This window comes from Mesocricetus auratus, unplaced genomic scaffold (assembly GCF_017639785.1).
Source record: "Mesocricetus auratus isolate SY011 unplaced genomic scaffold, BCM_Maur_2.0 Super-Scaffold_100011, whole genome shotgun sequence".
In the NCBI taxonomy this organism is placed as follows: Eukaryota; Metazoa; Chordata; class Mammalia; order Rodentia; family Cricetidae; genus Mesocricetus; species Mesocricetus auratus.
This window is the reverse complement of record NW_024429195.1, coordinates 34,047,956-34,065,240: the sequence shown is the minus strand read 5'-3', so window position 1 is coordinate 34,065,240 and position 17,285 is coordinate 34,047,956. Positions and strand designations below refer to the sequence as shown.

Sequence of the window (17,285 nt, the reverse complement as noted above, 5' to 3'; positions counted from 1 at the left end):
TGGTAGCTGGGTTAGTCAGGCCCCCAGCTTTCCCTTGTCCTCGTTACCTTAATGAGCTCTCCAGCACTGCTGTGGCTAGTTCACCCAATGCAGCTTAAGCAAGGAGTAGGACCTGTTCTCCTGTCTTGGACCCTCAAATCCAGGTCCCCCTTACTCATATTAACAAGGTCAGCTCTACTGTTTTGCCCAGGCAAGGTGCAGGTCTCTCTCTCTCCTGATTGGCAGGGAGGGGGTCAGCTCTCCTGCTCTCATTCCCTCAGAGCTGGCTTGCCTGTGCCCCAACAACAGGGTCAGCTCTAGTGTGCTGCCCAGGTGGGGTTCAGGGTCTGCTCTCCTGTGTGCTGGAGCTGGTGAAGGGCCACAGATCCAGACATGGTCTTCAGCAGTAGCTCTGATCTGGACGATACCATGACCTCAGTTGACAGCCATGACCACCCAAACTGGTCTGGCACCAGGAATGGCACAGCCCTTGGACAACAGTGTGATCACAGGTTGTGTCTCAGAACTGGTGGCATCATAGGCCAGGGATATTAAAACAGACATGCTCCTCGGCAGGGCCAGGCTGTCACCACGGCCCCAGATGGCTATGCCAACCACCCAGATCAGCATGTTCACCCTTGACAGTATGGCTCTTGGACACCACGTGGCCCCCAGACCACAGGTCCCTGAACCACCCTCAGTGACAAGGGGAGCCACAGACATAAACTCAGCCCCCCTTGGCTGGTGTGATATCAGGTCTGCTAGTGGTTATTTCAGATTTTCCCTGTCTGGATTCTTTGGGAATAATTTTGTTTTGTGTCTTGAATGCTCACCAGAGTGTGTACGGAGGACTCAGACTGTTCCCCTTGGGGTTGGTTGTTCTTCCTAGATCTGAGAATTCAGCGTTTTATCTGTCTTTTCCCATGATCTCTGCTACATACATCCCACTGAACCTCCCAGCGAGTGCCATTTAGAGACGGTAGGAACTCCAGCGTCCTTGTCTTGAATCTGTGCTTGTGTCTATGATTTCCTTCCTTCCTTCCTTCCTGTTTGCTTCCTGTCTCACTTCTTTCTCCCAACTTCATCTTATTACCCCTGTGTGTGTGTGTGTATCTGTGTATCTCTGTGTGTGTATCTGTGTTTATCTGTATGTGTGTGTCTGTATATCTGTGTGTGTATCTGTGTGTATCTATGTTTATCTCTGTGTGTGTCTGTGTGTGTGTCTGTGTGTACATGTATGTATATCTGTGTGTCTGTGTGTGTGTGTGTGTGTGTGTGTGTGTATCTGTGTGTGTCTGTGTGTAGTGCTACAGGTCAGAGAACAGATTTTGGGAGTCTGCTCTCTCCTGTCACCATGGGTTCTGGAACTGAACTCTGTTCAAGCAGCTTGCAAACAAGCACTTTTACCCGCTAGACCTTCTAGTCAGTCTTCCTCTGTCCCTCAATATGTTGCTAGCTAATCTCAAACTCATGAAACCAAGTGATGACTTCTACAACCTTTTTTTTTTTTTTTTTTTTTTTTTTTTGGTTTTTTCAAGACAGGGTTTCTCTGTATTGTTTTGGAGGCTGTCCTGGAACTCGATCGGTAGACCAGGCTGGCCTTGAACTCACAGAGATCCGCCTGCCTCTGCCTCCCGAGTGCTGGGATTAAAGGCATGCGCCACCAGCGCCCGGATGCTACAACCTTTTAAGTTACTGGTGTCACTCACTAGTCTAAGCTTCTTTTCTTTAATGTTTTATTACAGTTTGGTTGATTTTTTCTTCAGATCTTTTTTTAATTTTAATACTTTTTAAAACAATCTTATTTTACATACCAATCCCAATTCCCTCTCCCTCCTGCCCTCCCACTTCCCCCACCTTCTTCCCATCCCACCCCTCCATCCACTCCCCCAAAAGAGTGAGGCCTCCCTTGGGGAATCAACAATGTCTGTCATATCACTTGAGGCAGGACCAAGGTCCTCATCCCTGTATCTAGGTTGAGCTATATATCCCTCCATAGGGAATGGACCGCAAAAGACCAGTTTATGCACAAGGGATAAAATTGATTACACTGCTAGAGGCCCCACAAACTGCCCAACCACCCAAATGTCACCCACATTCAGAGGATCTAATTCAGTCTTATGCAGGTTCCCCAGCTGTCAATCTAGAGTCAGTGATCTCCCACTATCTCGGGTCAGCTGTTTCTGTGGGTTTCCCCATCATGGTCTTGACCCCTTTGCTCATATGATCGCTCCTCCCTCTCCACAACTTGACTCCAGGAGTTTAGCCCACTGCTGTATGTGGATTTCTGCATCTGCTTCCATCAGTTGCTGGATGAAGGTTCTATGACGACAGTTGGGATAGTCACCAATATGATTACAGGGGAAGGCCAGTTTAGGCACCCTTTCTTAGAGTCTTAAGTTGCCTATTTCTTAAATTTCTCTTTACCTGTGTCTAGCCTCCTGTTTAGTATAATTTTTTTTAAATTCTTTGTAATTCAACTTTTGTATTTTTAAGTACAAGAAATTCTTCTTGTGGTTTATGTTTTAAATACCGACAGTTTAACTGCCTCTGGTTCCATCATATTTTGAGATACGTTTAACTCTTAATCATACTGAAAATATTTATTTTACTACTGGATATTTTCAATATATGCAGGCTGGGTGATCTGATTTTATATGCATGGGTAATTGACCTTTATTCATAGTGGTTTGTTTTCCTGTGTATTTAGTGATTTTAAAAGCTGCCAGCTCAAATTTCTGGAAGCTTAGCTCAGGCACTTCTTCCTGACTAAATCAGAGGCACATTTCTCCACAGAGTAGTTGGACTTCTTCTTGGCATCAATCCAAGTATGAAATAACTGGAGTTTTATATTTTCAATTCTACCTTGGAAGCTAATTCAAACCTCAGATACACATGTGCATAGCTTGCCTTTTGTCTTCCAAAATGTTATTTTACTTTTCTATCAATTTAACTATATATTACAAGTCATTTTTTCTCTTCCTTTTTTAAATTTAAGTTAGAAACAAGGTTGTTTCATGTGTCAAACCCAGCTCCCTCTTCCTCCCTACCCCCCTCTCCCCACCAGGCCCCCCAGTCCCCCACCCAATCTCCACTCCGATCCCCAGGGAGGGTGAAGTCCTCCATGGAGGATCTCCAGAGTCTGTCATTTCATCCAGGGAAGGGTCTAGGCCCTCCCACAAGAGTCCAGGCTGAGAGAGCATCCCTAATTACGGGATGGGCACCCAAAGTCTAGTTGTACGCCAGAGATAAATACTACCCAAGGCCCCATAGATTACCTTGGCCTCCTCACTGACACCCACATTCAGGGGGTCCTGGGTCAGTCCCATGATTTCCACACAGCCATAAATCTGGGGTCCAAGAGCTCCCCCTTGTTCAGGTCAGCTGTTTCTGTGGGTTAAACCAGCCTAGTCTCTACCCCTTTTCTCTTCAGTTCTCCCTTTCTGCGACTGGATTCCAGGAGTTCATTTCAGTGTTTAGCTGTGGGTGTCTGCGTCTGCTTCCATCAGTCGCTGGATGAAGGTTCTGTTTCCCAGACTCTCTGGCAGTGGGATTGTATGCTGGCATTCCCCTGATTCATGTCTTAAAATCCGTATACGAGTGAGTACATACCATGTTTCTCATTTTGTGACTAAGTTACCTCATTCAGGATGGTTTCTTCTAGTGCCATCATGGGCGGATAGCTTTGCCTGCAAATTTCAAGATTCCATTGTTTTTTTCTGCTGAATAGTACTCCATTGTGTAAATGTACCACATTTTCTCTACCCACTCTTCAGTTGAGGGGCGTTCAGGTTGCTTCCAGGTTCTGGCTATTACAAATAATGCTGCTATGAACATAGTGGAACAGACATCCTTATTGTATGAATGTGCATCTTTTGGGTATATGCCTAAGAGTAGAATTGCTGGGTCTTGTGGTAGACTGAGTCCCATTTACCTCAGGAATCTCCATACTGATTTCCAAAGTGGCTGTACGATTTCTCTGGTGATGAGTATGAAGTGACTTCCTTCATCTCTTTTAATTGATTTTATTTTAAAATCTATTTGTTAGATATTAGGATTGCTACCCCCACTTGTTTCTTGGGTCCATTTGATTGAAAATCTTTTCTCAACCCTTAACTCTGAGATAATGTCTGTTTTTGAGGCTGATGTGTGTTTCTTGTATACAGCAGAAGGATGGGTTTTGTCTTCTAATCCATTCTGTTAGCCTGTGTCTTTTTATGGGCAAGTTAAAACCATTAATATTGAGGGATATTAATGACTATTGATTGCTCATTCTTGTTTGTTTTGGAATGGTTGATGGTGGTGGAATTATATGTGGATTTCCACCTCTTTCTTCTTTTGGCTTTTGGTAAGGTGGGATTAGCTATTGTCTGCGTTTTTCTGGTTGTAGCTAACTTCCTTGGACTGGAATTTTCCTTCCAGAACTTTCTGTAGGGATGGGTTAGTAGATATGTATTGTTTGAATCTGGTTTTGTCATGGAATATCTTGTTTTCTCCATCTATAGTGATTGAAAGCTTTGCTGAGTATAGCAGTCTGGGCTGGCATCCGTGGTCTCTTAGTGTTGGTAGAATATCTATCCAGGATCTTCTGGCTTTCAGAGTTTCCATGGAGAAGTCAGGTGTGATTCTGATAGGTTTTCCTTTATATGTTATTTGGCCTTTTTTCTTTACTGCTCTTAATATTCTTTTCTTTATTCTGTATGTTTGGGGTTTTTACTATTATGTGGCAAGGAGACTTCCTTTTGTGGTCCACACTATTTGGTGTTCTGTAGGCTTCTTGTACTTTCATTGGCATGTCTTTCTTTAGGTTGGGAAATTTTTCTTCTATGATTTTGTTGAATATGTTGAATATGGATTTCTTCACCTTCTTCAATACCTGTTATTCTTAGGTTTGGTCTTTTTACAGTGTCCTATATTCCCTGGATATTTTGTGTTAGGGATTTGTTGGACTTAAGATTTCCTTTGGTCAATGAATCTATTTCCCTTAGTGTATCTTCAACACCTGAGATTCTGTCTTCTATCTCTTGTATTCTGTTGGTTATGCTTGCATCTGTAGTACCTGACCATTTGCCTAGCTTTTCTATTTCCAGCATTCCTTCAGACTGTGGTTTTGTTTTTTAGTTTTTTTTTAATTGTCTCTATTTCAGCTTTCAACCCTTGCACCGTTTGAATTGTTTCTTGCAATTTTTGCTTTGTCTTTTCCTCTCTTTCTTGCATTTGTTGGATTTTTTGGTGTTTTTTCTTCCATTTCTTGCATTTTTTTGGTTTGCTTTTTCTTCCATTTCTTTAAGGGATTTTTCTCATATCCTCTTTGAGGGCCTCTATAAGTTTCATGAAGTCGTTTTTAAGGTCTTTCTCATCTGCTTTATCTGCAATGGGCTGTTCAGGTCTTGCCAGTGTAGAGTCTCTAGTCCCTGGTAGTATCATATTGGTTTTTCTGTTGCTGGGTGTGTTTTTATATTGTCTCCTTCCCATCATTTCTTCCTGTGGGTGCAGGAGGAGTCTCTTCCTCCCCTGGTGGTTATGTGACCACGGTTACTTTCCAGTGGGTGGGAGCAGGTCCAATTCCCTGGTGGCTTTCCTCTTGCGTGGATGGAGGCCGTCTCAGTATCAGTATCTCTGGCCCGTGGGTGGAGAATGGGACTTGGATGCTGGCAGTCTCTGGGTGGGCTGGCTCCTGCCAAGATGGAAGCTGCAGTGTGCAGTACCCTGGCCTCGGCTAGTTGTGCACAGATCACTGGAAGGCGGGCTGTAACAGGCCAAGCCTATCTAGCCCCGTGGGTGGAGAAAGGAACTATGGCTGCAGTCCTCAAGTCTTTGGTGGTTCTGCCTACAAGTCTTTTATATCATTATATTTTTGCTATTTTAGGTGGCCATATAATACAGTTTTATAATAACCTTAATCTACAATATCCTATGTTGATTTTTTAATACTGATCTAAGTATTCAGAATCCAATATCAAACAAATCCAAAGAATTAAGTTTATAATTCAGCCGGGTGTTGTTGGCACACGCCTTTAATCCCAGCACTCGGGAGGCAGAGACAGGCAGATCTCTGAGTTCGAGGCCAGCCTGGTCTACAGAGCAGCCTCCAAAACAATACAGAGAAACCCTGTCTCAAAAAACAAACAAAAAGCTGGGCGTTGGTGGCACACGCCTTTAATCCCAGCACTCGGGAAGCAGAGACAGGCGGATCTTTGTGAGTTCGAGACCAGCCTTGTCTATAAGAGCTAGTTCCAGGGCTGGAGAGATGGCTCAGGTTAAGAGCACTGACTGCTCTTCCAGAGGTCCTGAGTTCAATTCCCAGCAACCACATGGTGGCTCACAACCATCCGTAATGAGATCTGGTGCCCTCTCCTGGCGTGCAGACATACATACATAGAAGCAGGATGTTGTATTCATAATAGAATAAATAAAATCTTAAAAAAAAAAAAAGAGCTAGTTCCAGGACAGCCTCCAAAGCCACAGAGAAACCCTGTCTCAAAAAAAAAAAGTTTATAATTCATTAGAAATCTATCTGTATGGTATGGTACTGCGTATCTCTGATCCCAGAACTTATGAAGCAGAGGCTGGAAGATACCTGTGAGTTCAAACCCACCCTGGTCTTCATTGCTTCAATGATAGCCAGGGCTTCATAGTGAGACCATGTCTCAAAAACAAAGAATCGGGGGAGGTGTTTGCCATATGATAACTTATTTTCAAGTAGCTGGGACTGCATCATTGTTCTAAGCTTTCTTGTTTTTTTAGAGAATGAGAATGGCCTCCATAAGCTCATATATTTGAATGATGGCTCCCAGTTGGGAAGGACAGGAGATGTGTCACTGAGGGTGGCCTTTGAGGTTTCAAAAGCCCACACCATTCCCAGTTAGCCCTTTCTGCTTCATGCCTGTGGACCAAGATACACGCTTTCAGCCACTGCTCCAATGCCGTACCTGTCTGCCACCATGCTCCCTGTTCTGATGATCAGGGACTCACCCTCCAAACTATAGGTCACCAATCAACTTCCTTCTATAAACCGCTTTGGCCATGGTGTCTGCACAGCAGTAGAATAGTAAGTAAGACAATATATACTTTGTAAGAAATCCAAAGCTTGGAAAGAATTATTGATAATATTAATTCTTGCTATCTGCACAATTCTGGTAAATATTTTTTCTAATCAAGAGAAAAATGTCTAATAATTTTCACCCATTATGGCTTCTAATTAAGTATTTGGAGATTACTAGTTATTTCAAACCGCCTATTGTTTCTATGTCTTCTTCACATAATGGCTTAGCAGTTCTAAAAGTGTTTATTTTTAGGACATAGAAAGTTACCAAAGATAATAAAAACAAAAATTTTAAATGTCAATTAAAGGGTTAAGAACACCAAGATTACTTTGCTCAACAAGGGGGAAGCCACTGAGGAAGAAATGCCAACCCCTGTCCCCCCATTTCTTGTGATTCTTTTTTTTTTTTTTTTTTTTTTTTTTTGGTTTTTCGAGACAGGGTTTCTCTGTGGCTTTGGAGGCTGTCCTGGAACTAGCTCTTGTAGACCAGGCTGGCCTCGAACTCACAAAGATCCGCCTGCCTCTGCCTCCCAAGTGCTGGGATTAAAGGCGTGTGCCACCAATGCCCGGCCATTTCTTGTGATTCTTAAGACAAGGTTTTTAAAAAGCTAATGAAATTGTTTTTCTTCTAAGCCTCCAGCACCCCTAGCTCCATTCCCTACACTGTATTAACACTAAAACTAATTGCTTGTGCAGAGCACATACACAACTACTACATAATAGGGACTTTTCCAAATCCACAGCTGAAGCCCATCCAGTCTCCTGGCCACAGAGACTTATTACTGCTAAATACCAACAGGCAGGCCAGTTTTCTGGACTGGCATCAATTTACAACCATTCAAAACTCAAAAACTCTTTTTTCTATCATCATGATACCTCCACTCTAATGTACTTTGTAGACACTGGTAGTTAGGTCTCAGCAAATTGTGACGCCAATAGAAAACTTTTATGCCCATTCTGTAAACCCAAAGTATACTCAACATGGTTTTCTCAGACATCTTCTACCGTAAAAACCTAGACAAAACATAGAGCAGATTTTTCTCTGGAGGATTATAATCTCAATACAAAAGAGAGGTTCTTAAAGCAACATGAGACTCAGCCTTGCCTCGAGTTGAGAATGATGACTCCTGCACCCTTGAACTTAAACCACTAAGGCTTGCAAATCTGGGAAGTCGAGTGCAGAGTCCGTTCAACTGCCGCTGCCCGCTAGATGGCGCACGCGGGAGCCCAGTGCCAGGGCATTCGCGCCACCCCCAACAACGCCACGCCTCCGTTTCCTAGGTGACTGGACGTGCTCACCTGCCTACATCCGGTTCCGAGTTACCGCGGGCTTGCGCACTCTGCGTGTGACGTCACGCTTTGATATAAAAGCGTGCGCGCAGCGGCGGCTCGTTCTCTTCCCACGGCCTCTGGACAATATGGCGCCGGTGAGTGCACGCGCGTGCGATCGTATTCGCGGGAGCGCGGGAGCTTCTGCGTCTAGCGAGTGGGAGTGGGGCACCTCGGTAGAGAAGGCAGGGCGATGGAGTCGTCCCGGGGTCTCCGCCGAGGTGGCGGAATGCGGGGTTGCTGGACCTTCCCAGGCAGCCATGCGGCCTGCCACCCCTGGACGCGGGCCCGCCTGTAGTGTAGCCGGGTGGCAGCTCGCGAGGTCGGTCTCGCGGCTTCTTGGTTTTTCCCTGGCTCCTGATGGCCTGTCGCCACTCTGCGGCCGGAAGAGGAGAGCTAAGGTGCCCGTCCGCGCTTGTATGTCTTCACGTCATGACCTTAGCAGTATGAGAGACGTGGCTTAAACGTTTTGGAAAGCCATTGTAACCAAATACTTTTAAAACTAGGGTAGCTGAGTTAGGATTCAAACCCATCGGGATTACCTGTTCGTTCCACGGCCTTGGGTAAATCGAGTCCCATCATTTGCTCAAATGTTAGTTCCGGGTTTGTGATAATTGGAGGGCGGGGAACAGTTTACAAAGCTAACACGAGGGCGGACACTTACTAGTTAGTAATCATTTTGGTGAATGTGTTTGGATGAACTAGAACAAAGCATAATGAAACCCAGTACTATATATGCAGGCTTAAATACACTGTTTAAATGTAGACAAAGCCAGATTTTCAAAACGCTGGTTCTCTGTTCAGTTACAGTAGGAAACAGTTCTTTGGGATCAAATAATCTCACCATGTGTTCTAATGTAGTTTTATATTTGTGAGGCATTTAGTGGCAAAATGGAAAGTTTCCATGGGTCGGAAACTTGGTTTAAGCAAAATAAGTGTGCTCTTCTCATGCAGAATAGGCTCCTATTGAGTAGTTTTTCTGTGTATAACTCCACTATAGAACATAACATACTGCATTGGAAATTTTTCTTGATAATTTGGTATGTAAATTGAATAAATTGCCCTGATGCCATCATGTTTATGTTTATAGCAGAAAGACAAGAAGCCTAAGAAGTCAACCTGGAGGTTTCATTTGGACCTTACTCATCCAGTAGAAGATGGAATTTTTGATTCCGGCAATTTTGTAAGTGTCCTTCCTTCTGTAATTGTGTGATTCTTGGCATTTATCTTACTTGATATTAATCTAAACTGTACTCCTAGGGTACCTTCCCTAGTGACTGTCTAGGGTTTCCTTCCCTAGTTTTGCATTTTCTCTGTTTGAAAATAGGAACAGTTTCTACGGGAGAAGGTTAAAGTCAATGGAAAGACTGGAAATCTTGGGAATGTTGTTCACATTGAACGCTTGAAGAATAAAATCACAGTTGTTTCTGAGAAACAGTTTTCTAAAAGGTTAGTTCTTGTGTTGAGTTGTAATGGAATGCTTTACAGGATATATAAGGTGTACATTTTTCTAATCTAAACAGTTTCTCTAGTCTGTTCTAAGGATCTTGTGCAACAGAGACAGGATAAAGGGGCTCTTATTGCTGTTCTACTTGATAGTTTCAAACATAATAATGTAGCGGGGCAGCAGATTTCATGGGATGTGAATTGTACATACTGTTACCTGCCTCTGATCCTTATCTGCCTCTGACCCCAGTTAGTGCATGCTCACCTACACAGAACTGAATGTGGGTGACACTGGGTGGATTGAGCAGTTTATGAGGCTACTGGCAGTGGGACCAGGATCTATCCTTAGTGCATGAAATGGTATTTTGCAGCTCATTTCCTATGGAGAAATAACCTTGGTCTGGTCTCACCATGGGAGCAGGGGAGGGAGGGAGAACTGAGATTGATCTGTAAAATTAGAAATAAAGGAAAAAATAAAGCCTCCATAGTAAGGATTATGTATCTTAATAAAGCCATGGTTTTTGTCTCTAAGGTATTTGAAGTATCTTACCAAGAAGTACCTTAAGAAGAATAATCTCCGTGATTGGCTTCGAGTGGTTGCATCTGACAAAGAGACTTATGAACTTCGTTACTTCCAGATTAGTCAAGATGAAGATGGATCAGAGTCTGAGGACTAGTTGACCTTTGTGTGCTTGAAGAAAACAACTAAAATTGGGCTTTGTTAGCAAATAAAAATCATTGTACTCTGAAAAATAAGTGTGGTTTGTAAATATACTGAGTGTCTAGAAAAGGGTACGGTTGACTGTCTTCAGATGCCCCTATAGAAAATAGATATGTTGGGCCCTTAGTCCCTAGAAAAGGGCATTTGGAAGCTTTAAAGCAAAGTCCAGATTGGGAGACAGAGGCAGAAGAAAATTTTTCTGGTATTCAGGTGCTTAAGTGAGGTTTTGATGAAAGTAGCATTAGCAAATGACTTACACCCTGCTTTGTGGATTTGAATGGTTGGCTTTGTTAGGGGTCAAGTACTTGCCCATTTTCCAGAACTACCCTAGTGTGGCAAGACTGAATTCTCTTTGGGACCGATTTTCAGCTTTCCACAAGAGGTTCATAGGTAAGTACTTGTCTTCTGTTGGCACTGAGCGAATTGTGTAAGATGACAAATAAAGCATCTTTTAGCTTTTACTCATGAGCACCACAGTACATTGGATGGAAAATAATTCTGTGCTAAAAAGGGACTTGAATAATTTCATCCCAATAGGAAGACAATACAGGGCAAGTGAGGTAGTGAAGTGGAATAAGGGTGGTCGGGGTGTTGGTTGGATTCAACATATTTCCAGAGAAGACAGTAATATAGTGGTATAGATAGTAATTTCTTGCGTCTTCTGGAGAGTATATAGGGTCTGATTTCTGGTTCTACAACTAGCTATATGTGCCTTACAAATAAGAGTTACGTGTCAGCTTTCCTAAGAGTCTACCTTATCCTACTCAAAAGGCCCCTCTGTCACTTGATTTCAGTAATGTCCCTGCAAGTGTTTCAGTTGAGGTTGGAATGAATGTGAGGTGCTTTTGGCATGACCAACAAATGAGTAGGTTTGGAACCTTAGGGATGAATGTGAAGAGCTCTAACCCTTGGCGTGTGGGTCAGTCCTGTAACCAGTGCTTCCAGAAGTGGAGGCAGGATTAGACGTTGAGGGTCTTCTTTGGTTTCATAGAGACTGGGGCAGGGCTAGGCTGCATCAGACCCTGGCTTTTACTATTTATAGAGGTTAACATTTATCTAGTCTGTACATGTATACATCCGATGTGTGTGGAAGTCAGAGAACTTTCTGGAATCAGTTATCTACTTCTATCATGTAGGGCAGGCATTGAACTCAGACCATTAAGCTTGTTGGCAGGTACCATCATCCACACTCTTTTTTTTTTTTTTTTTTTTTTTTTTTTTTTTGGTTTTTCGAGACAGGGTTTCTTCTCTGTAGCTTTGGAGGCTGTCCTGGAACTCACTTTGTAGACCAGGCTGGCCTCGAACTCACAGAGATCCGCCTGCCTCTGCCTCCCGAGTGCTAGGATTAAAGGCATGCGCCACCAACGCCCGGCTCATCCACACTCTTTTAAACCTTGCGATAAAAGCAAGCTGACCACAGATATTTGTCACATGATTTGTATAAATTCTGCCCACTTAGTTTCTTTATACTTCCAGTGCTTTCAAGTTTGTGAAGGGATGTAGAATACATGTTTTCCCACGCTGCTTACATGTTCTCTCAGCTGTGAATTCTCTCATGGAATGATTGAATGAATGTTATACCTTATCTTTTACATACATAGGGTTTCTCTCTAGTATGGAATTTTTCCCTAGAATAATGAAGGCTTTTCTAAGGGTTCTCGCCAGTGTGAATTCTTTGATGCTGGTGTAATTCTTATTTTTGTTTTTGCGGCAGGTCTCACTATGTAGCCCTGGCTGGCCTTAAAATCAGATCCACTTGCCTCTGCTTCCCAACTGCTGAGATTAAAGACATGTGCCACTATGCCCAGCAATTTTTACTTTTTTCAGTAGGTGGTTCAGGTTAATATTCTTTGCCTATCAAAGATGTCTACTGTATTTGGCTTTGCCAGCTTTCTTAGAATCATTTCCAAAACACCTATTTATTACTTTTCTCCTCACCGTGACCAAAAATAAATGGGATTTATTTTGCCTTATGCTTCAGAGAGTTCAGTCTCAGAGTTCTTGGTTTTGTTGATTCTGGGCCAGGGGTAAAGTAGAGCAACTTGTTGATGTAAACATGGAGAAAGGTTGTTCACCTCCTTGCATACAGGAAGGGGAAGGAGAGAGAAAGACACACACACACACCAGATATAACCTTCAACTTCATGTTCTCAGTCTCTTGCTTCCTTTGGCTATGACAGATCTCCTAAAGCTTTGTGCCACCAGTTGGGGACCAAGTGTTCATACATGCTTATTGGTAACTTTTCAGATTCAAACTGTAACGGCCCACATATTTTGTCTTTCTATCAATGCTGCAAACATCCCCCTTTGAAGAAACTATTTATCTTGTAGAATTTCTTGAACTCTGGCTCTAGGTCATTGCATTTTTCTGGTGGCAGTAGCATGTGCTTTAGCCATTGTTTTTGTTTGGTTGCTTTTTTGTTTGTTTGTTTTATTATTTTAGGGGGTTATTTCGTTAAGCCAGTATTTAGGTCTAGAGAGTCAATGTTTTCTCCAGTTGGAAAATAAAAGTGCATTTGGGAACTATTTCTCTTAAACTGCCAAGCCATCTCTTCAGCCTGGTCTTCTTGCTCTTAAGCAATAGGACTGAGGTGATGAATCTGCTGTGTCTAGATATAAACTCGAAGTGTTAGCTGTTGAATTGCTCCAAAGATATTTGTATCATTGGCTCCATATGCGTGTATTAATCTATATCATCTAGTTTATAGCATATTGGTGCATGGATAGCAGTGTCCTCAAGAGGAAGATGCTTTCAAATAAACTGCCCTTTGGTTATAAACTCATCTTATAAAAGTCTAGAGGGAGAGGGCTCCGTTAAGAGCACTAGCTGCTCTTCCAGATGGACTGGAGTTCACACCTGTCTGTAACTCCTGTTCCAGGGGATCTGACATGTTCATACAGATATGCATGCAGGCAAAAACACCAATGCATGTGAAATAAAACCAAAAAAAATTTTTTAAATCTCAAGGAAGACCCAGCTTGTTAAAATACAAAATTTATAAGAGAAATATCAACTGGAATACATTTAGAACTGAAGGTTTTCTTTTCTAGCCAATATGACACATAAATGTAAATAAAATTTGGAAAAATACCTTTTACGAGGAAGCTTGAGCTTCCTTTATTTAACAGACAGCTATTAAGAGAAAGTCGGAGTTTTGAAGAGATGAATTGCAGCTGTGAGATCCTTTTCTCTTACTCTGTCTTCTGGTCCATCTCCATTGGGTCTTGCTATGGCTAACTGCCCTCTTCCTTCTGGCCCCCAGAAATGGTTCAGCAATATGAGTGGTAATGCTCTTAAAGAGGACCAGAGTTCGACTCCCAGGATCCATGTAAGGCAGCCCCTGAACAGATAGATACAAGTCCAGTTCCAGAGGATCCTTCACCTCTGACCTACGAAGTCACCTGTACTCATGCACATACTCTACCCAACCAATATACATAATTAAAAATAAAATGTCTGGAATTAAACAGTACTCCCAAACTACCTGGTAAAATAGCTCCAAACCCATGCTGTGGTGTGTTTGTGCATCCCCTCCCTAGGAAGAAAATAAATAAAATGAAGAAATGAAAACACAGTTCTTGGCCGGGCAGTGGTGGCACACGCCTTTAATCCCAGCACTCGGGAGGCAGAGGCAGGCGGATCTCTGTGAGTTCGAGACCAGCCAGGTCTACAAGAGCTAGTTCCAGGACAGCCTCCAAAGCCACAGAGAAACCCTGTCGAAAAACCAAAAAACAAAACAAAACAAAAACAAACAAACAAACAAGCCGGGCGTTGGTGGCGCACGTCTTTAATCCCAGCACTCGGGAGGCAGAGGCAGGCGGATCTCTGTGAGTTCGAGACCAGCCTGGACTACCAAGCGAGTTCCATGACAGCCTCCAAAGCCACAGAGAAACCCTGTCTCGAAAAACCAAAAAAAAAAAAAACAAAAAACAAACAAACAAAAAAAAAAAACAAAAAAACACAATTCTTGAGCAGGCTTTTGTTTTGGTTGAGGCTGCATATAACAGATCAGAGCCTAAAACAGGCAATTTGGTTGGGAGAGTGAACTCGTTTGGGGTCATTCTGGGAAACACACTGGCACAAAGATCCAAGTCCTCAGGGGAACATCTGAATATAAGGCTGTTAAAATGTCTTATGGCGTTGGGTGATTTGGCAAAGGCTTCAAGGTAGTAGGGACTTGCTCAGGCTAGGGGGGTCCAGGAAGTCCTTCTATGACAGGATGCTGTGTTATTCGGGGCTCCCCAAAGGAACAGGACAGCAGAATGAATATCTGTTCAAAGGGGGTTTGTTAGACTGGCTAACACAGTATGGTTGGAGTAGCTGCTGGCCTTTGGTCTGTGTTGGATGAAGCCCTTAGGAGCTGGTTAATAACAAATGAATCAGTAGAGACAGTGAGATTGGATGAACCTGCAGTGAGCATGGAGGTAACCATGAACAAGAAACTTCCCTTTTTTCTGTCCCTTTCTGTGTGCAGCCACCAGAAGGTGCCGACCACATCTAAATTATCTTCCACTTTAAATAATCTGATCCCAAACCCCTCACTGGAGTGCCCGCGGCTAGTACATTCCAGATCCCGTCAAGCTGACAACCAACATCGGCTGTCACAGACATCGTTCCGGTTTCACCTTGATGGGAAGATGAGCCAGGGCTGAGCTGTTGCAGTGTTGCATCGGCGAAGAAGCAGTGTTCTGGTTTTCTTGTGTCAGCATTGTTGACTTTGTGCTCAGACAAGACTCTAAATTGCTTTGTTATTGCTTCGTTGTTTCACAGTTAGAGCAGCTGTGTCTGCAGGGCACGTTTTATGAAAAAGTTTATGTTTAGCAGAATACCTTGATGTACCTGTGAATGCCAAGTTAGATCCTCCCTGCTTTTCTGTCTTCCAATGACTAAGCTTCAATAAGTTCCAAGTGACAGGAAAATAAAACGAAACAAACAACGACAATAAGTAAAGAGTAAGTTCAGGGCCAAAGTCTCCGTGGTTGGAGCAAAGTCAGGTACCCCCTCCCTAAGCTAGGAAGTAATCAATCAGCTTAATCTAATCATGGAAGTATGAGTAGTGCCCCCCACCCCCACCACGTGTGAAGTGGGAAAGTGATCTTCCCTAAGGAAACCAAGAGTCCATTCATTTTCACTCAAAAAGAAAAACAAAACCCAACTGTGGATATTAAAATTCATATGAGAAGATTAAGGCTCCACAACAGTGAGAATATTTTGAACTATTGTACAGTGGGAGAAGCCTGAGTTCAAGACTTGTTTTCCAGGTAGGTGAATCAAAACTACATGGTGATAGTAGAGACTGTAAAGCCCAATGCTATGTACAAGACTTTCAATGCATTATCCTATTTGTGTGCACCAGGCAATGTATGGATATGGGTGGGCACATGTATGTGTGAGTTCACTTACGTGTATGTACATGTGTGTGCATGTGTGTATGTACCTGTGTGCGTATCTGTGTATGTGTGTATATGTCTGTGTGTGCACGTGTGTGTGTACCTGTGTGCGTATCTGTGTATGTGTGTATATGTCTGTGTGTGCACGTGTGTGTGTGTGTGTGTGTGTGTGATGTACCTGTGTGTGAGTGTGTGTGTGCGTGCCTGTCTGTGGAGGTCAGAGGTGGAATCTGGGTGTTCTTCTCTGTTGTTTTCCACCTTAGTTTTTTCTCGAAGATTTATTCATTTATTATTTTTGTTTGCATCTCTGTGTTTGCCTGTCTGTATGTGTGTGCCTGGTGCCTGCAAAGGCCAGAAGAGGGGATTGGATCTCCAGAACTGGAGTTACAGACAGCTGTGAGTTACCATGGGTGCTGGCAACTAGACCTGGGTCTCTTGCAAGAACAGTAAGGTCTTGTAACTGGACATCTCCCCAGCCCCTCCCTTTTTCACTTTTTGAGACAAGGTCTCTCACTGATTGGAGCTCACCATTTCCGACCGACTGACTCACCAGTGAGCCTCTTCATTCCTGCCCTGATCTGCCTGTCTCCCTCTCATCCACACCTCCCACCTCCAGCCACTCTCGCCCACTCCTCACCACGCTGAGACTACAGCCATTCTCAGCCAAGCCAGGCTTTCCTGTGGGTTCTGGGCATCCAAATTCTAGCCCTAATACTTGTGCAGCAAGCCCTTTACCTACTGAGTCCTCTCTCTAGCTCCTGTTTTCCACGGATCCATCTGTCTTAGTGTTTCAGTTCTATGAAGAGACACCATGACCATGGCAGCTCTTATAAAGGAAAACAATTAATTGGGGCTGGCTTCCAGTGCAGAAGTTTAGTCCGTTATCAGCTTGGTGGGAGAGGAGCTGAGAGATCTACATCTGGATCTGTAGGCAGTATGAAGACAGAGTGGGCCACCAGGCCTGGCTTGAGCTTCTGAAAACTCAAAGCCCACCCCCAGTGACACACTTCCTCCAGCAAGGCCACTCCTCCTAATAGTGCCACTCCCTATAAGCCTATGGGGCCATTTTCATTCAGACCAGCGCACTATCATAATAATGGATTGAGACTCCTAACGGTGAAGGTGACGGAACAGCTGGAGGAAGCACTTGCCGCCAGTCTGATTCCAGTGTCTTCTACCACTTCTGGTCTCTGAGGTGTGAACAGAAGGAAACAGAGATACAGACATGGCATGAATGGAAGGGGATGGGGAACAGAGAGGAAAAGGCTGGCGAGTTAGCAGAAAGACAGCAAGAAATTGAAACAGAAATGAGAGTGTTTTTACAGGAAAATGAAATGCTGTAGGCTAAAACATCATGCAAAATACATTAGTTGG

At 43.5% G+C, this 17,285-nt stretch overlaps 1 protein-coding gene across 2 annotated transcripts; it reads left to right on the top strand.

The window, feature by feature from the left end:
• Positions 1-8,313: 8,313 nt before the first annotated feature.
• On the top strand, positions 8,314-10,552 carry Rpl22l1 (ribosomal protein L22 like 1). Of its 2 annotated transcripts, none has more exons than XM_040754583.1 (4): positions 8,314-8,451; positions 9,444-9,536; positions 9,681-9,802; positions 10,332-10,552. In XM_040754583.1, exons 1-4 carry the CDS (start codon positions 8,443-8,445, stop codon positions 10,474-10,476), a joined length of 369 nt encoding a protein of 122 aa, XP_040610517.1. In that variant the 5' UTR covers positions 8,314-8,442; the 3' UTR covers positions 10,477-10,552. The 2 variants fall into 2 exon arrangements, with proteins under 2 accessions (XP_040610517.1, XP_040610519.1); XM_040754585.1 differs by having other exon boundaries at positions 8,393-8,451; positions 9,447-9,536.
• The last annotated feature ends 6,733 nt before the right edge of the window (positions 10,553-17,285 follow it).